Below are 27,364 nucleotides of genomic sequence, written 5' to 3'. Positions count from 1 at the left end.
AAAAAGATTTCAATTATGGCAAAACCAATTAAATTAAATTAAAAATTACTCTTCAACTAAATTTGATAAAATTCCTATAAGACTATTCTGTAAGTAAAACCTTTCAGATAAACAAAGAATTTTCCAAATCGCTTTACAACTGACGGAGTTATGGGGTAGCAAACATAGAAAAATACAATCGAATTGAGAACCTGTTTTTGTTTTTTTTTTTTTAATTCAGTTGATAAATTGTTTTAAACAAATTGTTTCTGTATAAAGTTATACAAATATAAAAGTGTTTTTAATGTATAAATGGTAATCTCGCCTGCGCCCTTTGCATACGCTGGCGAGGTATCAGTGAGTGACGCCCTTTGCATACGTGCCCTCTCTAATAAATTTGCCTTTAAGAAGAATATTCAGTCTCACCTATTGAATTCTCTAAATCAAAACAAGTTATCGAGCAGGCAGTAATTCATTATATGTATTAATACATAAATATTATATTAATATGTATGTTCATTTTATGAATATTTGTATGTATATAATTATTAAGTTATACTAAAATATATTTTTTAAACCGCCATCGAGTGACTGCGTATTCTAAAGGTTGACTAGTAAAGAATACCTATAGCATTAAGTCCGCCTTTTGTAACACATTTTATTGCTCAATAAAGTTTTAATAAATAAATGGTAGGTGAAGATGAAGTCAAGTCAGTTGGAATAGTAATTCACCAGAAATTAATCACGATGATTTCCAGAGGAGACTGATTTGGAAGTCAATCTGATTGACAGTAGAGTCGATCGTCAAGCTTACTTACAAGTGTTTTGAATAAAACGAATCATCATCAACATCTTGCTCTTCAGGAGTGACAACGTGTGACAGGTACTATGAGTTCTAGATTTTGTTACATTATGAGGGTAGCAGATGGGTGTATAACGCTTCCTTCTTCCACCTTATTTATTCAGCTGTTATATTTTTGGACTTTTTGAACAGCCTTCTGTACTTTTGTACTACCCACCATACTTTAAAATAAATCAAGGGTGACTTGTAGCTTACGATTCTGTCCATTTCTCTAGCCTGTGCTACACTAAATCTTCAACTCAGCTGATGACGGCTAAGAGTTAAGGGCCTCTACCTGTAATGTATAGGACAAGTTGAAAGGAGTTAAAAAAGAGTTAATTTCTGCAATAGAATTTATGTGCTCGAAACAAAGCTGATTATGTGAATAACACGATAATCTCCAATAAATTCGTGCAGCTAGTTTGCTCACTTTTGGGACCCCGACTGTGGAGACTTCTTCATTATTCTAATGTTAAAACAGAAACTAAAGTTCTGGAAATTATAAAATATATTCTTTTTTCAGCAGACGTGCCATATTCGATCGTGAAAAAAATATTTAAAAACAAAATCAACTAAAAATGGCAATTAACCATAGACAAAATTTTATATCGAAGCTATATGGTGTCCTATCTCCCATTACTTGCGCGTTCATCGAATTCATCGGACACCAATTGATTCCATGCTATCGAGAAGATCCACTGAGTGGAAGAACCGGCCTCGACACCGTTACTACTCTGTTCGCATCACGAAAAAAATTACAGTTAACCGGAGAGTCTCGGGCCGCGCGCCGCAACGAAAAAAGCACAAGCCACAGCCACAGCACGTCACTAGGACGTATGCGGGTGGCTTTCTGGACCGAAAGCGCGGGAAATTTGACATTGACAGCTGATGGGCGCGAAAAACAGTTCCATTTTCAAAAAGTGTATTCAGTGAAAATTGTGTTAGCATGGTGTACCTGTGAAAATCATGCTTGAATTCGGATAATTTTGTGTTGGCTGTAGTGACTTACGTTACGTTGGATTGTATGTTTTAGTATTGTGTCCATTATAAGGATTTATTCAAAATGCCCAGCACTATAAGAGGTAAGTTATAAATATTAAATAATCAAATTTAAACTAATATTACAAACAGAAAAAATAGTTTTTTTTATTAGTAATAAAATAGTTAATAAAATAACCGATTTTAAAAGTTCTTTTATGTATAGGAAGCTACATTATCAGCCAGTAATATCTTTTATTTATACAACAGTGCTTCTATCTATCTACCTGTATGAAACCCAGGCGGGTTGCTAGTATATTTATTTCAATCTCATGAATATCTATAAGTCTGTTTTTTCTTTATTTATTTATATTTAAAACTAACTTTATGTATCTATAATATAATAGTGTTAAAGGTGAACGCTCTTTTGCTTTCTGTTGACGGAAACAAAATGCGTGACTTAAAAAGCAAAAATTAGAATTTTACACCGCGCAGCTGGAAATTTACAATTCTGAATTAGGTTTATGTCACTTTCTATAATGTTTATTTTCCTGAAATTATATATATATATATATATATATATATATATATATATATATATATATATATATATATATATATATATATATATATATATATATATATATATATATATATATATATATATATATATATATATAGTTAGTATATGCAGAATTCAATGTATTAGAAATAAAATGAAAAGAGAAAAGAAATAAAAGTATTGAGTAAAACATTTAACTCCTTTAGAAGCGAATAATATAGATTTTTTTGCCCACCTGTTTAAAAGTGGTAAATACTAACTGTACATGATAACTAAGTAGATTAATTGAAAATATATACTATTTTCACAATTAAATTTTAAAGGGATAAAATGGGATGCTAATGTCATTACAGATATGAAATAATAAAGTTGACAAAACTTATTTATATGGGTACCTACTGTTATCTTATTGGTATTAGGTACTACGGCCCAGCAGTTGCGTTTTTATGGTCGAGTTTCATTTTGAAATGTGGGATATGACAGTGAATACAGAGTCATAACATCACAGTCTTCAGGAGTGGTAACGTCTGAGGGATAGCTTAGGTATGATGTTCTAGATGCTGTTTATAGCTATAGGCGACTGTTACTACTTTCAAAAGTGGTAACAGCAATCCTTTGTTTGTTGTTGAAGGTTGCATAAAAGTATTATTAAAATATTAGTTATATTGGTTAGCTAAATTCAATGACTGTATAAGGATGGCATTTTTTAATGGGAAATAAAAGTAGTTAAGGTTGATCAGTGATCAGTCATTAAAGGGTTTCCTAATTTCACATTTTCAAACGTATGGTTAAAATCTGAAGTAATCAATTTTAAAATCTCGAAAGTTTTCGGAAGTTAGATCAAATAAAAATATATTAAAATGCATATAATTGAAGATTTTTATCTTCATTATTAGACAATTATTGAGATAATAATTATAATAATTTCTAGAGAAAGACATCAGGAGTCGACAGGGAAGAGATTTATGAATGTAATATTATAAAATCCTGACCTACAAAGATATATTGGTATTAAATGTCTGCATAGGTCAGCGCTATGTCTTATCATCTCCACTTTTTTACTATAAATCTGTACTTAACATTATAGGTTCACTAAGATTATTATTTATTAAAATAAAAAAAAATGAAAAAAAAATGATGCTATTTTAATAGAGATTAAGTGAGAAAAATTAAATTAAATATTTCAATGAAATCTCACCACATTACAATAACATGATGAAAGAGAATAAAAATCTTAAATATTCACATTGTCAGCAACTACCGTACTGTTTTGGATATTCAAACGTGAGGGCTATCGGTGTATCGACTTGGCGCTTTGTTCAAAAATGTTTCGAACTGTACGTTCAAAAATTGTCTATGGAAATATGTGTTACTTTAGAGCGCGCTAGTAAATTTTAAGTTATTCGAGGCCGCATTTATTATTTATTTTTATGTTCTATTCCTAGTATCAAAATATTTGTTTCCTAGATTATGTTATGATTAATATATCTATCAATTAAAAAAAATCTTATCAGTAATATGATTTAGTATGAGTAATAAAATGAATGAGTAAGAAATTTTATCAATTTATATTGAAAACAAGTATATTTTGCCCGAAATTAGTGATTTCGTAAACGTATTATACTAAAAATTTTAAATTAGAAAGCAGAACCATTTTACAACAAGACTTTGCTTTGCCACAAACAGTTCTTTGTTCTAATAATAGTAGAATTGGCGCTGCTATTGCATAACACAGATAAAAAAATACAGATAAATTGAGAACCTCCTTTTGGAAGTCCCTTATAAAGTACATATGACTAGCATCAATTCTGTATACTACGAAAAGAAAGGTCATCACTCCAAGCCCCGATACGACGGAAAAGCGACAGTTTCGCGACCGCTAGGCGATACGGCAAGGCCCTCTGTTTACCGTTGCCGCAATCCCTTTCTTCGTGACGTAGCGTACGGTACTCTAAGCTAGTGATGTGCGAGTTCTCAATTTCTCTCGACAAGGCTTTCGGGGTCGATAAACTTGACGGTATCGACTTTTTTACAATACTTTTTTCTAACGGATCGACGGTTTCTGAATGGTTATTGATATTGAACAGTTAACATCATATACCATGATGACATGAAAAGTGTTTGTAATGTATTTTTGTATTTTTTTTTATACTAGTCAGGTCGTTATAACACCTTGTCTATTGTAATTGTAAATTATCCTAATAGAACTGAGAATCACTTATCAGAGTATCATATACAGGTGAAATAAAAAAAATAACAGCATAATAAAATGGTTTTAGCTGTAAAATAAAATATATTACACCCCCGAAAAAAACTTTGTCGAAATCCACAAAATTTTCTTAACCTCCTATAGTAACACGAAGCTTTTAAATTAATAGGTATAAAAGTATTCAAAATTTCTTGTACTTTTTTAGACCAACGTTTTATTAAAAAATAATGTTGTTTAAGTGGCAGAAAACTCCCTTAAAAGAATTCAATTGTATTTGATTTCAGCCTATATATTAATTAAGAATGTATTCTAACTGTTCTGAATATAATTTAAATGTATTCATACGTTTATCCACGTATTTTATTTTACCTACGTATTTTAAGAACAAATCCCCAAAAATCTAAACATCTAGATATGTCCATCAACAGTTGAAACTCAGAAACATCCAAGATGAAACTCGGGAACATTCTGATGGTAAAGCCACAGTGCAAGCATTAATCAGTGAATCAACTAGCTTATTCATGTTTCGAACAATCATATGACGATTAGAGAATGTAGAGGCTGTATATATAGACGTATTTGTTGAACAATTGGAAGGAGAGGTTTTGTTTGACTATGGTAACATTCTCTAAGACTACTTTGATTAGGTAGAATTCCCCAATTTATTTAGTGAATTTTTGTGTGAATTTGAAGTGTAAGAAAAAAAATGTAATTGCTATACATGTTGTATAAAATTTTAATTGAAATACTTTGATATAACTAAGTCGCTATTTTTATACGATTTTTCAATAAAGAAGTTTTATGTTTTTAGGGTTCATGTATGTAATTTTTTATTCTACCAGAACTTTTAAATGCTTGAACAGATTTGAAAGCATTGGTACAATCCTTACATCATCGTTTTAAATCGCGAAGCAAAAGGTTATGGAATGAGCACCTTGTCGAGGTTTCTCCAAGAGACTATAGCATGGGCTTCTTCAAAAAAGGAGTACAGAAGTTTCTTCAGGGTCGTAGAATTGCACACGTAATACCCCTGTATTTCAGGAGTTCATAGGTACGTACATCATAAGGTAACCGCTCACCATCAGATGGGCTGTAGGTTTGTCTGTCACCTCAGTTGTGTAAAAAAAAATGTATCTCTTTGTATTAATTCTAAAGGTCTTGGAATTTTAAATAGATTTATACATTGTTACTTAGTCCATAACTTACATTAGGATCGTGATTTAACGCATTCATCTTGCGTACGCATTTTCCTCGACAACACACCCCCGCGGCGCAACACTAGTTCTTGTGATGTGACGTAGCTAACGGTGCTCGCAGTTAGCCTCGGCTCACCCACATACTGTGTAACTGTGCGCATGCACCCGTTATATGGACGCGTTTCGTGCATGCGACGCCGTGGGACCGGCTGTAGTGTCGGGTGCCTGTACTTGGGATGAGTAAAAAGTAAATGTTTGTCTATGGCAGATTCAAATGACGGCTGTGTATGTTTCGTTCCTTTGTTTCATGTCTCTAACAAACATTTTTTAATCGATTAGTTGTAGTAGGGTTATAATTAAATCAGTACTATTGACATTATTTTAAATGTAATTTTCTGTACATATTCGTATTAAAATTGAGAAAATCGTATTTAAAATATGTATTTAAATGAAATTATAAATTCTATTTCTTTTTCACCGATTGTATGGATCACACTATACTCTTCTGATTATCTCATTAGGGATTATAGTCATGACCATATTTTTTTAATTAATCTTAATTAAAAATTATGCGTAAATTAGTTTAAGTGTATTTTAAACGTTTATTGAATTATAAATGTAACTATTAAAGGTGTTTTTTTTCTCACTTTTAATGTTTTCTTTTACATGTCTAATGAAACATAATTTTTATATTATTTGTAACACGAAAACTTAAAATCTAGTCTTGATATTTAAATAGAACACTAAAATAAACGAAATCGTCTAGACTTTTTATCTTTATATCTAGCATATACAATATACGATTGGTCAGTGGTCAATAACCTTTAGTTACGAACTTACTATTAAACGTATAACAATATGTAATAATTACGTTTGATTTTTTACACAATTTAAATTTCCTGAGAACGGTTATCGCAACTATAATTGAAACTTACAGATGCCAGAGATGTCCTTGGCATACAGCCTATTTTAATTTTATCATTTTTCAAAAATACATTTATATTATTTTAGTTTTAAATGAAATTGTCTATTTTAGGATAGTTAAATTGTTTAATATTAAATATAACAAATAAATAATAAATTTAAGTTTAGATTTTAATTATTTAATTAATTTTAGACTAAATTTATTTTCTGAAGTAAGAAGTTTATTTTATTATCAAATGAGAGCGGATAAATTTTATTTCTCTTTTGATGCGATTTTAAAAAGGATGAGTTTCTTAACTTGTCTGTGATATAAATGTAACTATTGAAGCTTTCGTTTATTGTAAAGTTAATATTAAGTGATAATAATATTAGGATATTCATTTTAGTATAAACTTATGCTACGTGCTTGTTTGTCAACTTAATACTATAAAAAAAAAGATTTATATTAGTGCCACTACAGTGAACAAACTGTCAACGTAAATATTGTAATTATCATAATGTATTAAATTATCTATAAATGACATAAACTCAAGTCACCGTTTCAACTTCTCGTATCTCAATCAATTTGTGTTATTTATAATGTACCATTGCCTCTAGATTCCGTGCCGAAAGAGTTTATTGACCTCGACCGGTCCACAGCCACACGGTAAAACTTTTTATTATTAAGAAAAAAACGAGTTGTACTACTGTGTACTTGTACTACAATGTGTATACATTCATCTACTCATTACGACCTATGTTTTTTATTGTAACAAAAAAAAAAAACAATAGTTGACATCTATAATAAAATGTATTTGATATTTTTATTTTGTCTATGATTTAATGTATTTACAGTCTTACTGTTGTTACATAATTAAATCAGTCCCATAATATCCAAGTGACCTAATTTTACTAAATACAGATGTTGTATATTTATAATACGTGTCTCCCATAAGAATAGCGTTCTACATTTTTGCATTTAAATTATGAAAAAAAAGTACAGTTCCATTTTTAAAATTCGCGCCACGGAATATACGTGACAATTCGAAGTTCAAAAGCACCGTAATCGTGACAGAACTTGAAAGTTGCGCAATGAAACGCAGCGGGTTCAACGAACGCAATTCGGCTATTTCCCGTTAGCTGGCGTACGTGATAGGTGGTTTTACTTTTAAATTTGCAATTTAGTACCGCTATCGGATAATAGAGTGCGCTCACACTATCACTCAGTTGCCTATACAATGCGCCAAAATTTGTTTAATCCGCAGAGGAATAAATAAATAATGCCAAATAGATTTTATAAAAGCTATTTGCATGGGTATCTCTGTCCCACCTGTATTATGTATGATAATAGAATGATATCCGCACCTGCGCTAACGGTATACACTGGCAAGGTAGTGAAGGACATTAGGTGAGAAGGCAGGTCAGTTAGCCCATCGTGACGACTGCACCTGGAATTCAGTACGATGGTTTCTAGGAGGCGGGGGGGGCACGTTTAGGTTGACTTGATATATTGTTAGCAATGGGACTGGTAGTCCGCATTACTAATAATCCTTTCCTCTTAGAAGCTTTTTTTTTATACAACTTAGAATGGCAAACAAGCTGACGGCCCACCTGATGGAAATGGTTGTGTTCCGGTTTGAAAGATGAGATACGGCAGTGAAATTACAGGGTATGGACGCGTAACACCATAGTCCGGGGGAAAGGGATTGTTAGTAACGGGGTCTAACTGACTCATTGCTAGCAATACAATCTGTCAAGTCGACCTCCACGCGATTCCCCCTGGAAACCGTCGCGGTTAATACTGGTGGAATTCGTCACGGTGGGCTAACTGACCTGCTTCATTTTCACCTATCAGCCGTCACTGGTGCCCCGCCGATGTATACCGATAGCGCAAGCGGGGTTACCATCCCATTAACATACATTAAACAAAAAACATAGTCCAATTTTGATATTTTTTTTACGGCATCAATCGATAAAAATATCTTAAAAAAAAAATAGAAAATTAGATCCGTATTGAGAACCCTCTTATTTTTGAAGTCGGTTGAAAAGTTTATACCCTATCAGGTCGATCTCATGGTTTCGCTTGTAAATTATTGCGGTCAATTTTGTATTTATCACAATGGACTAACTGACCTGCTTCATCCTCACCTATCATCCCTCACTGGTGTCTCACCAGCGCTGCAGCGTACACCGATAGCGCAGGCGGGGTTATCATTCCAGTATCACCTTAAAAAAACAAGTTCTGTTGAAATAGTAACAAAAACATTCACCGAATGAAATTAATACATGTAACAAATTGGCACCTTTATTATTTGTGCTGCTACTAAATTAAGTCAATTATTCATTTCTTTCATTAAAAATTAATGATGAATTAATAAAAGAAATATTTGAAGAAAATTAATGAATTTCTTTCATTGAAAATGTAAACATATTTAAATTCAAATCGTCTTTATCCAAATACACTTGTTTTAAATTTGCTGCAGAATTAAATAAGTTGTTATTTGTTATATATATATATATATATATATATATATATATATATATATATATATATTTATATATATATTATTTATTTATTTATTATTTATTTATTTATTTATTTATTTACACTTTATTGCACCAAATAAAAAGAGAAATAACAAATACAGTAAATATTAATGAGAAGTGATACAAAAGGCGGCCTTATCGCTAAGCAATCTCTTCCAGACAACCTTTGGGTAGAGGACATTGAGAAAAAGACAAAGAGTAGGTGGCGCACTATTATATAAATATTATCATATACAAACATATATAGATACATACATACATATATACACATACATATATAATATATACACAATTAAATATATACATAACATACACATACTTAACAGCATACATACAACAGAAAAAAATGACGAAGGAAAACGAAGAGAGAACACAGGAAAATAGTACTAAAGTGAGAGGTAGTAAGATTTAACAGAGGTTTTGAAGCTAGTAAGAGTTTGAGCGCACCGAATAGAGGTAGGTAGTGAGTTCCATAGACGAACTGCCTGAACAGTAAAGGATTTAGAATAAAAGGAAGAAGAATGAGTGGGAAATTTAAGTCGGAGGTTATTGACACTGCGTAAAGTATGATCATTAGCCTCACTGAGAAACAAGAATCGGTCTTTTAGATAATCAGGAGCAGCAGGATTAAAAAGGATTGTGTAAAGAAGAGACAGGATATGCAGATTACGACGAAAACGGATAGAGAGCCACTTGAGTTGAGTACGAAATTGAGAAATGTGATCATATTTGCGAAGACCAAATATGAAGCGGATACATAAATTTTGGAGACGCTCAAGCTTGTTTAATTGCTCTTCGGTGAGGTCTAAATAACATGAGTCGGCATAATCAAGAATGGGTAGGAGTAAGGTGTGTGCGAGCGCAATTTTGGTGTTAACTGGGAGGAAATTACGTAGTCTATTTAAGGCAAAAGTTGCAGCAAACATTTTTTTACTGATCTCCGAGATTTGTGGAGACCATGACAAAGTGTTATCAAAAATAATGCCAAGATTTTTTACTTTTTTCTGGTAATCTATCATAACCCCATCAAAAACCACAGGCGGAAGACTGGTCGAGGAAATTTTGGAAATAAGTATGGGACTCCCAATAATAATGGCTTGTGTCTTCAAGGGGTTTATAACAAGACCATGAGATTTACTCCAGGCAGATATACGTTCCAGATCGGCGTTAACAGTAGATATTGCTAAAGAGATATCAACCAGAGGGGCTAAAGAGTAAATCTGTAAATCATCTGCATAAAGGTGGTAGGAAGATTGAAGTTTCGAAGTGATAGTGCTAATAAATAAGGCAAATAGAAGAGGAGATAAGACGCCACCCTGCGGCACGCCAGCTGACGTATGGCACCAAGAAGATAAAACGTCATCAATGCGAATACGTTGCCGACGTCCAAACAGGTAACTACGAAACCAGTCAATTGCCGTTGGAGATATGTTGAGAGAGGTTAGCAATCCTAACAAAATATCAAAATCAACAGTATTAAAGGCATTGCTAAAGTCCAATAATGTTAAGACCGTTAATTGAGAATTCTCCATGCCAAAACGGATATCGTCAGAAATTTTAATAAGAGCAGTAGTCGTACTATGACCAGGACGGAAACCAGATTGAAGAGGATTTAAGAGATTGTTTCTTGATAGGTAAAAGTTAAGTTTTTGTTGGACAAGGCGTTCTAAGGCTTTGGATAGAAAAGGGAGTATAGAAATTGGACGGTAATCTGAGAACGAGGAAGGAAGTTTCTTTTTTGGTAGAGGGATTATGAAAGCTGCTTTCCAAGCTGAAGGAAAGAAACCGGAGGACAGGGAATTGTTGAAAAGTAAGGTAATGGTGGGTAAAAGGATATCAAGGATAGGTAAAATCATATTACGACTAATGCTATCTGTGCCAATGGCGTTTGACGATATAGACCGTAAACTCTTTTCAACATCACAATCGGTCAACTGATCAAAAATAAAAGGAGTACAATTAGGGGCGATAGTGGATGAAAGATAGTGCAATGTCTTAGATTTTACATTGCTGTCCATGACAGTAGAAGTACAAAAATGATTATTAAGACACTCAACATCAAGATTACCAGGATTATCGTTATGACTCTTACCAACCCCTAATGACTTAAGAAATTTCCAAACTTTTGCTGCATCACCATTTTCTACGGATTTATGAATGTGGCGTCGTTGAGCCTCCCTACACACCCTGTTGCAGAGATTTCTAGTATTGATGTACTCATTACGATGTCTGTCCGGATCCGACTTATAATTAGTTTTAGCAATATTTTTTTTGTGGATTATGGACTTGATCTTGTCTGTAAGCCAAGGTGCAGGTAAATGCTTAACCCTGACCGGGCGGATGGGAGCATGTTTATCGTACAGATCTAAAATTAATTTATTAAATAATTCTACCTGATCATTAATATTTGCTGCTGTACCGATACTCGACCAATCACAATCCGCAGCATCGTGACGTAAACGGTCAATATCAATAGCACCAAAATTGCGCTGCATAAGGATTTTCCGTTTAACTTTGGGAGGACGTATTTTATAAGACAGATAAATGAGGTTATGGAAGGAAAATGCATCTGCAGGATATTGGCCATGTTTCGCAACATGGTCAGGAGAGGAGACTAAAATCAAATCAAGTAAGGAAGGATTACAGTTAGGAAAGAAATGGGTGGCTTGGAGGGGCAGGATCTCTAGATTGCAAGCATGGGCCAGAGACTTAAGACGATTCGCACGCAGGTCATTTTTAAGAAGGCAAGTATTAAAGTCCCCCATAATAATAGTGTGATTATAGGACGGGATTAGGTTCTCTAAGAGGCTTTCAAAAGAGGAAAAATAATCAGTAGTGAAAGATGGACTATAGAAAACTCCTAGTAGAACCTTGGTATGACAGAGAGTTATTTCAAGGAAAAGGTGTTCAAAATTGCAGGAAGAATTTACCGTTAAAGAAGAGTTAATAATAGCGTAAGGGATATCAGAACGAAGGTATACAGCAACACCACCACCAACCCTTCCGGTGCGATCACAACGAATTAAATTAAAACCGGGTAAGGAATAGGAAGTAGATGGAAGGCAGGGCTTCAACCATGACTCCGAGATAAATATGCCATGGAGGTTATTTACATTAAATGTAGATAGCAAGTCCGAATAATGTGCAGGAATACTTTGGGCATTTATGTGAACGGTGTTAAAGTTTTTAGGATGAGAAGAAAAATTAGTTTTTAAGATTTCTTCTAAAGGAGTAGGCAAACTATGAAAACTTACATTGCTAGAAGAAGAAACGGATAGAAATGTATCATCAGAATCGGATTCTGAAACCATGTATGTATGTGTATAAGACAATACTAATATATATATATATAAATATATAAACACAAAAAAAAAATTCTTTATACAAATAGAAAAACTTCAATTCATCTACCTGCCAGTAGTGGACTACGAAATTGACTAAAAAAAGGAAAAAAAAAAATATATTTGGATAAAATCCACAATAAAAAAAACAGTATTAATATAAAAAAAGTAAAACAGTAAATTGTTTTTGTTTTGGCATTGGCGGCAACATTAAATTAGCAAATATAATAATACGTGTAGATACAGAAGAATACAGCGTAAGGACAGTCAAACTTATTTAGATAGCTGAATAGATATAAACCCCCAACAGTAGTATGATTATATTGTTACCCATCTAATTAAAAAAAATAAATAAATAAATAAATAAATAAAAATACATGTATTCTATCTATGTTGAGGAACTGTCAATCTAATCTATCATATCTGTTATTCTGAATGAGTTGTCAAAGAAAACAAACCAAAACATAATTTTGAAATTTATAAATGTCATAATATAATGAGAATTTTTATAAAATTTTTTAACATACCCCGTAAAGATTACAATAATTGATGAATAGTTTACCTTATATAAGTTTGTAAAAAAAAAAAAGAAATTATAATATACCCACAACAAGAATATTGCCACCAAAACCATCACAATAATCTGCACAACAGCTCACTTCTTCATGACACGCTTGGAACGCGAGGAACCCGTACCAGCCAAATCCATATATATATATATATATATATATATTATATCTATTTGTAGACATACAATTCTGTATTCTAAATTCAAATATTTCCTCCATCCTCCATCAACGTATGTATGTATTGTACGATTAAAATAGCTTTTTTACAAATCAGAATTATTTTTTTTTTTGCGGAAAATGTACTTGCTTATTATGAAGCAAAATTTACTCGAAGATACGCGAATCCGCGATCTAAATTCGAATACTTTTAATTTCATGTGTCTATGAAACGTCTAATTCTTTATTCATATATGTATGCATAGAATAAGCCATCCCTTCCTTTCCTGTAGGTGTCGTAAGGCGATTAAAGGATTTTTACGGTAGAAGGATAGGCAGAGCAGCGTCTCTCTTAAAACGTCTTTAAAGTCTAACTGCCGTGTCCAACCCGCCTGTGTGGCAACTACTGGTAAAACTCACCTTATGAGGAAGGCTTATATTCAGCAGTGGATAGTTAACGGCTGAAAAGAAAATGTAATGTATATTCACGTCTGAGTAGCTTTTTTACTTGGAAAAAAATACTTATTTGAAATTTTTCTTTGCGGAAAAAACTATTACGCAACAAAATAAATATGTATATGTACGATTCCGCATTCTAAATTCGAATATTTTCAGTCTCATGTATCTACGAAATATATCATTTATCGACGTGTGTCTTTACATCTGAAATAACTTTTTTTACATAGCAAAAAACACTTGTTTTTGATTTTTCTTTACGGTGAAAAATGCTGTATATTACGTATTCTAAATTTAAATATTTTCAATCTCATGTGTCTACAAAATCTCTAATTGTTCATTAAAATATGTATTAACGACAGAAGTGGCTTTGTTACATAGTATAATGTAGATACTTACTTGCTTGTGAAACTTATGCATATAGGATATAGGTAAACAGAAACTGCGTCTTAAAATCACAGCGACTTCTTTGTTCTTTTTGCGAATAAACATTGTTGTCGATAGTTTAGTTAGACAATGGGATACTATTGATACTACGATTGAAGTATTAAAATAATTAATTTACCGACTGTGTATGTCGAAATAAATGGTGGACAATTTATTTCTAATATATTATTATATGTATTATTGTAAATAAATTCAAAACAAAACAACCGAGTAATCTGGCACGGAAATTAAGTGTCATATCAAAATTATTGGACATAAACAAACAAAGCCAAATGCATATAGCTAGGACATTTACTTCGGGTTTCCCTGTTTTGAATGTCATCGCCGCGTTACATAATGACGTCGTAGCGTCAGCAAAGGAGGCAACGTTTGGTAAAATATATATATATTTTTAAATTAATGTACTTTTTACTGTGATTTCTCGATGGATCTTTATTATATTGATATAGAAACTTTCTTCTTTCGGGCTCTTAAGGATGACTGGAAGAGATCCCTTTAAGAGATAAGTCCGTCTGTGTCCATTTTTGTTATAACCTAATATCTATTTTATAACTCATTGTACACAAGTATATAAATAAATAATATATAAGTAAATATATTGATTGATAGTGTTTTTATTTTGATGGGTGAAAATGGTATGGTAACCCTGCCTGCGCTAACGGGATACGCTGGCGGAGCACCAGTGAAGGGTGATCGATGAGGATGAAAACAGGCCAGTTAGCCCATCATGATGAATTCATCAGGAATTAACCATAATAGTTTCCAGGGAGTACTGCGAGGAGGTCGACCTGGGTGGGTATATTGCTAGCAATGGGATTCTCAGTCTCTAACAATCCCTTTCCCCTCTGATTGAAAGTGTTGTGTATATAAATAAAAATCAATGTTTTTTTAATGGATGAAAATAGAATGGTGAGATCCACTGGCGAGAATGAAAATGCAGGCCAATTAGCCCATCATAACGAATATACTCGGACCTCAGCTCGATAGTTTCTAGGGCCACGTGGAGGTCGACCTGACAGGCTATATTGTTATTGTAAGCGGTTACTGTAGTCTATGAACGTCTGCAATATCAGAGGTATTGCGCGCGCGTTGCCGACCTTGAAGAATCCTCTACCCCATTTTTGAAGAACCCCATGCTGTAGTCTCTTGGTAGTAGCCCCGATTTAGTATACAATACGAACATTTTCACAAAGTTCCATGGTAAATGCTAAGTAGGATTAGTTAGGATTTAATTGTTTACACAAAATCTAGCTCAAGGCCATCCCTCGTCTGACCAAATTATTTTGTCTGCCGACCGTACTTTGATACGAATACCGGGCTACAACACAAATTCGATTATATGCCTTTTTCGTCATTCTGAAACGATCGAAGCGCGTAGACAGGGATGCGCTTATACGGTGTGAGGGAGACGCAAGATGCGGCATTTCTGCGCACGCGTGGGCACGTGTCGGCAGAATTGGACTGCTACACACGGGCCGTGTTTTCCGAGATATGTCTTAGGGTTTTTAAGCGACTCCCAAAGGGAGATGATACTTAATTCGTTTGAATCTTTCTTTTACGACTGTTTTATTGGACTACGTAGGCAAATCGGAATCGATTTTTGCAATTATTTTGACATTTATTTATTTACTTTTTATTGATCACGATTTACAAAACAAAAGGGTATTCGACAAGGTAAACTTCTGTATTGATTCTATATTATATCTGTGATGGCAGTAGCTGTTATTTTTCTTTGCAAAGCGTGTACAATTATATATTTTTTTCTTTTGGGGATTTTAATGTCATTTAGCTCGATTAATAAGTTACAGAAAATATATAGAACAGTTATTATTGGTTATTTATTTAAATTGTGTTCAAAATATTGTAGCTTAATTGTTTATTTTTAAAGTAGCTTTTGTTCTGAAAGATCATATAAAAAACTTGGTAAAAAGATAAATATCTTATTCAATAATCTAATATTTTAAGCATCATAAATCTAATATTACATATCAAAGAAATAATTTTTTTCATCGGGAAATATAAAAAAAAGCACCATACGAATTATCTCAAGATAAATACACGGAAGTATGCAGTGTGTAGCGCCTACGGGCGGCGGCGGCGTAGCGCTACGCTTTCGTAGGCCTTGCAGTGGCTACGGCGGGCGAGAGCCATCGGTCCGTTACTAGATCTGGGACACCGTGTCACCGTGTCCTGCGCTCCCAGACCATAAACAAACCGCCCATAGACAACAAACCAAACAAAAGAAAAAAATAGTTAAAAATGTAAAACAAATAGTGCCTCCAACGAACGAACACTGCCATTCGATTTTCAAAATTCAAAAATCACGCACAAAGGCACAGATAACGGAGTGGCGTATTTTCGAAGTCTATTGACCCTTGACCTAGTTAATATGCATCTGCGCGCTGCACTGCCGCAGTGGGGCAGCTAAACAAATAAGGAAGCAAGGAAGTAAGAGTGTGTTCAAAGGATATAACCCTATTCCTGCAGTGTGATACCCGTGTTCATTAGTTCATAATAGAATCCTGTGTGTATTTATCTAGATTAGAGGTCTTGTGCAATAATTTTAAAGTAATTAATTTCGACTGAAACTCAAAAGTCTGACTTCTCTCTTAAAAAAAATTTCATTTCGACTTTACTTAGTGCGTAATTTTAGTGTCGCGCGCATGGGTTATCGATATATCGATGTGCGGAGTGTGTACGAGTGTTAAATTTTGAAATTCGAATCGACAAAATGGCGGGCAACCGCGAGAGTACGCTCGAAGGTCAGCTGACGCATGTGATACAACACCACATGTCCCAGCCCGGGACCGAGGCGCAGGTCAGCGTCCACCAAGTGCAGAGTCCCTCAGGCAGCGGCACGAAACGCCACCAGATAATAATCGACATAAAACAGGATATCGATATCGATGAACTGTCGACCCGGTCGTTAGCTGAGAGCGTTATGGAAACGCTGGGCGCGCGGTCCGCCGCTGTTTACATCGACAATTCTCACGTTGGAGGCGACAGCTCCGATTTGGAGTCTCTGACCACCGTGAACGTTATTGTGGCTAATGATCTAAGCCAGACGGCGCCGAGCCCCCAAATTGTGGAGACAGAGTCCGACACTAACACGGAACCGGCGGAGAGTTCAGGAATTTTGCCGGGCAATCGCATAGCAGTGGACAGGATCGTGGAGATGACGAACTCGGCGAACGCGTCGACGGAATCGAGCACGTCGACATCGACAACTGTGTCGATAACAACAGCGGCAACCACTACTGCGTCAGGTAATGTTGGTTGTGTAATATTATGTTTGTGTCGTCTCGTCATTTGTGGGAGGGCAGTGGAGCATTGGCCAGTACGTTTCTGTGTACAATGTGACGCGCAAAAAAAGTTTAGAACTGTAAACTTTTTTTCAATTGACTTTTTGAAGTTAGTCGAAGAAGGTTTTCAATTCGGTTGTATTTTTTTTTACATTAATTACATCATACCTCAGTTAGTTTTAAACGGATTTGGAAGTTTTTCTTATCTAAAAGGATATACTTTAGTCCCATAGAAATTTTATCAGAATCAATACAGTAGTTTGGTTTTAAATCAAAAACACTAGTTTTGCTACAATTGAAGTCGGTTTTTTTTTGTGGAACATAGTCTTAATGATACTCTATTATAATACTTGGAATTTCAAAGAATTTGCTGGTTCTTTTAATTTATACGTATAATAGCCCAAATTGCTTATCGCGATAATTGAAGTCCAATTTACATTAAAATGGTTAATGATTTCATGACGTTGTAGATCATGTAAGGGCCTTCTAGATTACTGTGTGGTATTTTTATGCTTTGTCATTCTTGGGTGTCCATCCTCACATAGAAAGGTCAGAGGTGAATCATACGTTTTGTTCGTTACTTTAATCGTATAAAAATAGTTATTGTGATTTACAAACTAAACTACTGAACCGTTGTTGATAAAATTTCCACGTAAGAAAACTGAAAATTTATACCATTTTAGAAAAGACGGAGTTATGACGTAATAAGTACAATAAAAAATACAAACGAATTGAGAACCTCCTACTTTTTTTTTTATCTATTAAAAAGTGATTTAAATCGTAAATACTCATACACAGATGAATGGCAACACTTTTTGTAGACACAATAGATTTAACATTTCATAGTGGTTAACGATACAATGGCGTCTTAAAACTAAATATAGAACACGGAATTGTACAAATGCGATTTTTCGTTCCGATTCCGCCATTTATATATTTAATATATGAATTTTCTAATTTGTCATTGCATATTGTTATATTTTTGGAACAATAAATAGTTTTCTAGTTACCCTACCAACAGGCAGTGATTTAAAAAAAAAATTAAGGTCTTGTTATCAATATTTATAATACTTAGATTTGATTTCCAATTAAGTAGGTATAATAATTATTATCGATAAGTACTTTTCGTATACAATCAACTATAGACGTTTATTAGTTATATTACCTTACCAGAGGGAGACTTTGTACAAAAGTCGATTGCTTGTCCCATTCGTGTTTCAACCGTGAAGCAGTTGTGTTTGCATGGCTGTGTTTCGGTTTGAAGGGTGGAATATGGCGTGAATTTACTGGGTACAGAGTAATAACACCTGAATCCTCAGGAATGGCAACGCATGGGGTGTATCATGGGCGAAACAGTATACTTTGTTATGTCCATGGTACTGCTCATGTGTATAGGCGACGGTTACCACTTTCCATCAGGTGGGCTGTCAGCTTGTTTGCCATTCTAAGTTGTATATATATAGTAAAATTTGTCTCTCTGGAGAAAAGATTATTTTTAATTTAATGTGTCTATAAAATATCTTGTGTATTTTAGTATTTATTTCATAGACATATAAAATTCATAGGTATGTTACGACTGAAGTCGCTTTTCTACGGAGCAAGTTATACTTTTTAATCTAATGTGTCTACAAACCATCACATCGTAGATCGATGCGTTTTATTCGTCTATACAAATATTATAAAGAGGAAAGATTTTTTTTTTGTTTGTAACGGATAAATTCAGAAACTACTCAACTAATTTTAAATTTTCTTTCACCTATAGCAAGTTCTACATTATATTGCATTAAACAAAAATTACATTAAACTATTAAATTGTGAAAAAAATTATATTAACTATTTTTTAAATCAATGTTTTCAAACCTAATAATCGTAAATAGAGAAAAATTAATGAGGATTGTTTATTAATATTATTATTTCAGCCTTTAACTGTCCACTGTTGGACATAAGCCGTCCCCATAAGGGGAGTTTTGCCAGTAGTTGCCACGCTTGGCAGGCGGGTTGGCAACCGCAGTTAGGCTTTTAAACATGTTTTAAGAGGGACGCTGTTACTCATCCTTCGTCCTGCCTTAGTAGACTCTTACGACACCCATGGGAAAGGAAGGGGTGGCCTATTCAATGCCGGGATCACACGGCGAATTAATTATTTATATAAATTTATGAGTATTTTATATAAGTTTTATTAGGCAAGTATTTGATACCTTGGGTTACATTACTGTCATTTTCGTAGGGGATTCTATTTTTTTTTAGATAAAAAATCTATCAGTCTATCTTACTCGTTGAATGTAGCTTTCTATAGATAATTTTTTTTTTTAATCAGTTGAGTAGTTTTTAAGTTTATCTATACTATTTATACTAATATTCCAAATAGGCAAGATTTGGTTTTTGGATGAACTGAAAACAGTGCAACCGATTTAAAAAATACTCTCGCGAAACCGGATTGCTAGTTCATTATAAACAAAAAAAATTATTTATTTATTTACACTTTATTGCACCAAGTAACAAGAGAAATAACAAATACAGTAAATATTAATGGGAAGTGATACAAAAGGCGGCCTTATCGCTAAGCAATCTCTTATAAAATAATACATTCCTCTTTATAAAATTAGTTTCATTTGTTTATTGTACACAAAGACCCGTCACGGCTTTGCACAGCTTTTTTAATATAAAAAACAGCCTATGATGTAAGCTACAGGGGGGAAGGGATTGTTAGTAATGTGGACTACCAGTCCCATTGCTAGCAATATACGCTATCAGGTCAACCTCCACGTGTTGAATTCCTGGTGTATTCATCACGCTTTTCATCTATCATCCCTTACTGATGCCCCGTCGGCATATACTGTTGGCTCAGACGGGGTTACCATTCTATTAATATTTATTAAAAATCTATTAAAAAGAAATATAAGGTAAATACTTAATTCAAATAATTTACTTCAGGTAAAAGAAATTTTAAAATCGGCGAAGAACCATTACGAACAAAATAATCATTCCGTTTTATAATAAAAGTTTAGATTGAAGTTGTTACAAACATTACGTGAAACGGAACGTAATCTATATCAATAATCGTGTGAATGTACTGTGCGTACGTCGTTCCCTTTATTTTACTCAATACTATCAACACTGTTACGTCACTATCGCCGGGTATGATTTGGGTACGACGTTATCTCTGTACACAATGATGTCAACTCACAAGTGTCTGATACATGTTACCGTATCTCGTGCCTTTCATGAAATGGCAATAGTAATAATATTTTTAATCGACTTTTAGGATTGCCAATCAAAAAGGTTACAAGGAATATAATAAAAAATCTTTTTAGCTAGAAAAATACAATAACATATTTATTAATTTTTAAAATAGAAACATCTATAATGTTTCCTTCTATTATTGTACGCATACTGCTAATAATTAATGCTCCTTTCCACTGAGGGTTTGCTGGAAGAGAACTCTTACAGAGTTAAGCTCGCTTGTTGTACATCTTTATTTTATATATATGTTGTAATTTTTTGTGTACAATAAAGAATAAATAAATAAATAAATAACATTATATATAAGAAGTGTCTTATATTAGGCAAAAGGAACTGACTCAGCTGAGCATCCCAGTGCAATGTATACAGCTGCACAGCGCTGGTTTTCAGCCAGCCCCTCTCTTAACAAAATAGAATAGAATAGAAATCATTTATTCAAATAAACTTACATTGAAGCACTTTTGAAAAGTCATTACATTTTTTTTAATTTACCGCTCGTTCGGAAAGCTGTCTCATCACAAGAAGAACGAGCAAGAAACTTGCGTGATGCTCTTTTAAATAATTTTATTATTACTTTACATTTTTAAGTTTAATTGTGTGAATACAAACCACCAATTAGCACTAATTCAATTAAATACTCAAAAAGAAAAAAAATATTGAATACATAACCAACTGGTTAAACAATTAATAAGAGGAAATCAGTCATAGTGATTAGAGCAGACCAGTCCCTACAAGCAGCACCCGTTCACGAGTATGACGGATGAGCCAGCCATCACTGCGCTCGACCATATTTTAGGGAGCCCAATGACCCGGCCCACCACGCCGCCACAAGTCTGGACATTTTAGTGAGCATGACTACTCAAAACACTAGACCACGTCAAAGCTACTCACAATTGCCATCTGATAGTTATAGTATTCACATTTTACATAAGAATGCATGCGGCAATTAATACAAAAAACCGCTACGCTTTCATATTTCTAAAATTAATCAATTAAATCAAGAAAGCAATGAGAAAATAAAATTATAACGTTGTATGCTAATAAACTAATTATTTACTTGATATGTTGTCATCTATGAATTCGTCTATCCTGTAATAGGCTTTCTTACATAAAAATTGTTTAATATAAGATTTGAATTGCCTCTCTGTCAGATTTAATGCAGATTCCGGCAGTTTATTATAAAATCTTATGCAATTACCATAGAATGAATTACTGATTTTGTGTAGACGGCATTTAGGTAAAATAAGCTTATTTATATTGCGTAAGTTTCTACTTGTACAGTCTTTGAGTTTTTTAAAACTCGCTAAGTTCTTCCGTGTATACATAATATTTTCATAAATGTATTGTGAAGTAACTGTGAGGATATTTGAGTCTTTAAAGCACTGACGTAATGACTCTCTTGAACCCATACCATAAATAGAACGTATGGCTCTCTTTTGTAAAACAAATATAGTATTTATATCGGCTGCTTTACCCCACAGCAGTATGCCATAAGACATTATGCTATGGAAATAACTAAAATATACAAGTTTAGCCGTCGCCACGTCTGTTAATTGCCTAATTCTTCTAATTGCATATGCAGCAGAACTGAGTCTACTGGCCAATTTTGAAATATGGGAAGACCTTTGGGGCATGTCTGTAAAAGTAGTTAGTTCTTTCATAGATATTGTTGCTCCATATCTAGCCACTATTTTTAATAAATGTATTGATAATGGCGTTTTTCCACATTTAATGAAATTTAGCAAATTAATCCCACTATTTAAATCAGGAGATAAATTTGAGCCAGGGAACTATAGACCTATATCTATTTTGCCAGTTCTAAGTAAGGTGTTTGAAAAGATAATGTTAAATCAAATGTTACATCACTTCAGGGTTAACACAATAAAATACACAATAAAATACAAATGGGTACAACTCCCATTACCTGTTGCAAGTATTTATTTTAATTTTATTCTTCTGGATCAAAGTTCTTCCAAATTTATCAATAATAAAAAGTAGCAACCAACAAGGAGTTGAACACACGGTTGGACAATATTCTAATTTTTTTCTAATCTCAATAAAAAAAAAAAACAGTGACTTCGAACGTTGCAAAATAAAGATGAACGACAAGACATTTATTAATGTGACTAATATTTGTTTGATTGAAAATAATAATTCTAAACTCACAGTCGTGTTGATTTTGCTTCGTAACAAATACATTTTTGCACCGTAAAAAAAAAACGGTAAATTCGATATAATAATAATATGAGACAAACACGGTATGATGGGAATAAACTATCAATTGTGAAGCGTCAATCGAAATCGATTTAGCAAAATTATCGTGAAAAGACCACAAACAAGTAGATATTGTTCACAAAATAAAAAAAAAAAAGTAAAAAACTACTTTAATCATGACAAAACTGAATTAATGGGTATAACTACAATTGTATATTGAACACGAATGTGCTTTTTATGTCAATATAATATTTAACGCCATATCGCCGAAATGTGACATTATACAAAGGAATCCTTGTTCCGTGACTTTGTCCTTCCGTCCGTCTGTTACAGCGTTATGTCTCAACAATTATTAATAATAATATATTAATGCTATCGATAGAACTGCTGAACCGATTTTGATAGAACTTATATATCCTATCAGGCAACAAAAGGATTTTCGAATTAAAAAAAAAGTACAACCGAATTGTTAAGCTCTTTCTTTTTAAAGTTGATTAAAAACAGACTACCGAATTGACTTTAATGATTTTTTTTGTGAATAATCTAAAAGTAATTTTTTTTAGATAAAAAAAGAATATTCCCAATCCGTTTACAATTAACAGAGTTATGAGGTAACAAACATAAAAAAATACAACCGAATTGAGCACCTTCTTCTTTTTGAAGTCAGTTCAAAATTTTAATTCTAACAACTTTATAACTGATTCCAAATTAGCCACGAAATCAAGCAACTAAGTCACAAAAAATAACTAAGCGATTGTGAACTTCTCTGCTTTTAGAAGTCGCTTAAATAAAAAAAAAATTCAAATTACTTTTATTTACTTGTATGTACGTATTATACATACTTGAGGTAACAAACCTAAAAAAAATACAGCCGAACTGAGATACTTGCCTCTTTTTCGAAGTCGGTTAGAAATGAAACTTGAAATAGAAGGCCTGTTGATACAAGTACCATACTATTTTATATTTATTACGCTATGTAGGTTACAATAACTCTATATTTATACGTCCTCCCTACCACGCCAATTCCTGATTCCCAGGCAACTTGTATAGACAAGTCTATGCATGCAACAGAACTATAAATTGCATATAATGCCCAGTTAACTCAATCCGTGAGGGGGGGGGGGGGGGGGGAAGCGATTGTTAGTAATGCGGACTACCAGTTCCATTACTAGCAATATACCCTATCAGGTCGACCTCCACGTGGTCCCCACTGTCCTGCCATTTCATTCTCATCTATTATCCCTCAATGGTGCCCCGCCAGCGAATACCGTTAGCGCAGGCGAGGTTACTATTCCACTATCATCCATTAAAAAAAAGACTTCATCCACGTGACCGTGATACAGGAATTTATGACGATTGCTTGAAGCGTTGTCACATGTCTAGTAATATAATCATCATCATCATATCAGCCGTTAACTGTCCACTACTGGACCTAGGCCTCTCCCATAAGGAGAGCTCTAGTAGTTCTCACGCTTGGCAGGCGGTTTGTTAACCGAAGGTAGGCTTTGGTGATGTTTTAAGACACTGCTGTCCATCCCTCGAATATTAAGTTTTCTTAGTCGCCTCTTACGACACCGACGGGAAAGGAAGGTGTGGTCCAGTCTATGCCGGGACCACATAACACGGCAGTAATTTTAATAATTAACATTATTAGTGTGTACAATAAAGTATAAATAAATGAATAACGACATTTTTTTATACAACTTAGAATGGCAAACAAGCTGACGGCCCACCTGATGGAAAGTGGCAACCGTCGCCTATAGACATGAGCAGTACCATGGACATAACAGAGTATACTGCCCATGATACCCCCCATGCGTTGCTATTCCTGAGGACTCAGGTGTTATTCCTTTGTACCCAGTAATTTCACGCCATATCCCACCCTTCAAACTGAAACACAGCCATGCAAACACAACTGCTTCACGGTTGAAACATCTAAGATAGGTCTAGATCTATCTTTAAAATTAAAATTTCAAGTCTATATCACAGTAAAAACTTTGTTCTAAGGGCCAGTATGAATTAAATATTTAATAGTTTTAAGTCAAAATTATTATAAATTTAATTTATGATGGTATAAAACTGTAATTCTGCTAAACTATCAAATACAAATGTTAACTTAAGAGATATAGATTGATAGACCCCATTGAATTAGGAACGCGGTGCTTAATTATTAAGATGGGTAAATATAATGACAGGTGTATAGGTATCTATCTATTGTAGACATTTATCTATGGTAAGTTTAAAAAACACTATACCGTAGTGGATTATAATATCGCCTCTACACAGCTGTACGCCGAATTACACCCCCGCCCCCCTACCGTGGATCGATACGCGTGTATAACGCAACAGAACAAAATCTACAGTTTTCTGCAAACGCAGTTACATCTGGTCGAGGTTTTGTTTGAGTTTATAAGTAAATACCGCGTGTATGGTTAATTTCATGAGCATTGACCAAGTCGTTAAAGCAATAAGAGGGAAGAACAAATAAAGACATGAATTGAAACTTACAGACTCGTTATGTAACTATGAAATAAACAAAATAGGAAATAAATGAACAAAATGAGAAATAAATAAACAAATTGGGAAATAAAAAAAACAAATAGCGAAATAAATAAACAAAATGGGAAATAAATTAACAAATAGAGAAATTAATAAATAAATAGAGAAAAAAGGCAACTATTTACACATTTATAATATTAATAAAGGTTTACAGTGAATAAAGTTTTGAATTATTATTCAATCAAATTCATAGACAAACATAAATAACTTTTGGAATGATATTTAATTTAATATTTAATAATAATTATGTTTTAGCTTTTAGTAATTAATATCAGTAATAATAATTATTTATTTATTTATTGTTTTTTTTTACTGTATAAAATTAGTTCATGAAATTATAATAATTCGGTTCGGCTTCGTACGGGTAGATAGAATTTTAAAAAATATAATGTATATTATAATGTATATCCTATGTTACTCACTGATAATGTAGCTTTCTATAGGTGAAATATTTTTTTAAATGTGAAATTTTTGAGTTCATCCAATCATCATCACCATTATATCAACCGTTAACTGTTCATTGCTGAACATAGGTCTCTCCCATAAAAGGGGAGGGGTCCTGGTATCGAGTTTATCTATTACAAACAAACAAACAACTAATGAAATATTTTCTTTTTATGATGTTGGTTTAGAACTATAATTCCTATGGTGTAATTTAATTTTAAATTAATATAAATTATAATTATTGGTGTTAATAGATGATAATTGTTTTTAAAAAAAAAACTGACTTCTTCAAGAGTTAGTTCTCACTTTATTTATTTTCCAAAAAAGAGACATACAGCATGGGATTGTTTAAAAAAGGAGTAAAGAAGTTTCATAGGGTACGGTAATTCCTTACCATCAGGTGGGCCGTATGCTTGTTTGTCATCTCACTGGTATAGAAGAATCTTTCTTTATCCCATTAAGTACGTGTATACCAAATTCCATAGTGATTAGTTAAGGCGTTAAGGAGTAACAAACAAACTCACTTTCACATTTATGGTATTAAGTAGGGATTAGGATCTACTACAATTAAAATGAATATAATTGCTAACAATTATCCTTCAAAACAGATTAAAATTGAGTTTTGTAATTAGAGATGTAAGTACCATTTACTCGCAAAAGTTCTAATTAAGCAACTTTTAAAACAACAAAAAAATCGTTGGATTTTTTTGTTACGCAATTCCGTGGCCAATTCTGAACCGATTTTCACTATTCTTTTTTTATCTTTTTGTGTGTTGCATTTTCTGTGGAGCAACGTAGTATTTTGCTCCACAAAAAATATTGCATGACAAAATTTGTATGTGAACACTCAATGGCAACTACTGACAAAACCCCCCTTTATGGGGGAGGCTATGTTCAGCAAAAAACCGAGTCGTAAAAGTTAAAATTATTTCTTTATTTATATTTTATTGTACACATAAGTTACATTGTTATAATATTAAATTATAATATTAAATATTAAATTTATTATTATTATTTTAAATAAAGATTTTAATGCAACTTAGAATGGCAAACAAGCTGACTGCTCACCTGATGGAAAGTGGTAACCGTCGCCTATAGACATGAGCAGTACCGTGGACATAACAGAGTATACTGTTTCGCTCATGATACCCCCATGCATTGTCATTCCTGAGGACTCACGTGCTATTTCTCTGTACCCTGTAAATTCACTGCCATATCCCACCCTTCAAACCAAAACACAGCCATACAAACACATACACACAAAGATGTACAACAGTCGAACTTAACTCTATAAGAGTTGTCTTCCAGCAAACCCTGAGTGGAGAGAAGCATTAATTACCAGCGGGCAGTGTGCGTACAATATTATTATTACTATTAATATTAAAAGAAAAAAAAAAACATTTCGATAAATGACGAGA

At 33.3% G+C, this 27,364-nt stretch overlaps 1 protein-coding gene across 3 annotated transcripts in view; it reads left to right on the top strand.

The window, feature by feature from the left end:
* Nucleotides 1-1,601: 1,601 nt before the first annotated feature.
* Nucleotides 1,602-27,364, top strand: part of LOC113515726 (probable nuclear hormone receptor HR3) — a 178,192-nt gene continuing 152,429 nt past the window's right edge. Inside the window, exon 1 of one of the 3 annotated variants that reach the window (XM_052898278.1) lies at nucleotides 1,602-1,902. In XM_052898278.1, coding sequence (XP_052754238.1) covers nucleotides 1,884-1,902 — 19 coding nt within the window. In that variant the 5' untranslated portion in view covers nucleotides 1,602-1,883. Of the gene's footprint in view, nucleotides 1,903-16,309; nucleotides 17,451-27,364 lie in introns of those variants that run through there. The other 2 variants (XM_052898264.1, XM_052898279.1) reach the window with 2 other exon arrangements.

Source organism: Galleria mellonella, unplaced genomic scaffold, assembly GCF_026898425.1.
Source record: "Galleria mellonella isolate WM207_F2 unplaced genomic scaffold, CSIRO_AGI_GalMel_v1 utg424, whole genome shotgun sequence".
Lineage (NCBI taxonomy): Eukaryota > Metazoa > Arthropoda > Insecta > Lepidoptera > Pyralidae > Galleria > Galleria mellonella.
The sequence above is the reverse complement of the archived record's forward strand: the minus strand, read 5'-3'. Positions and strand labels throughout refer to the sequence as shown.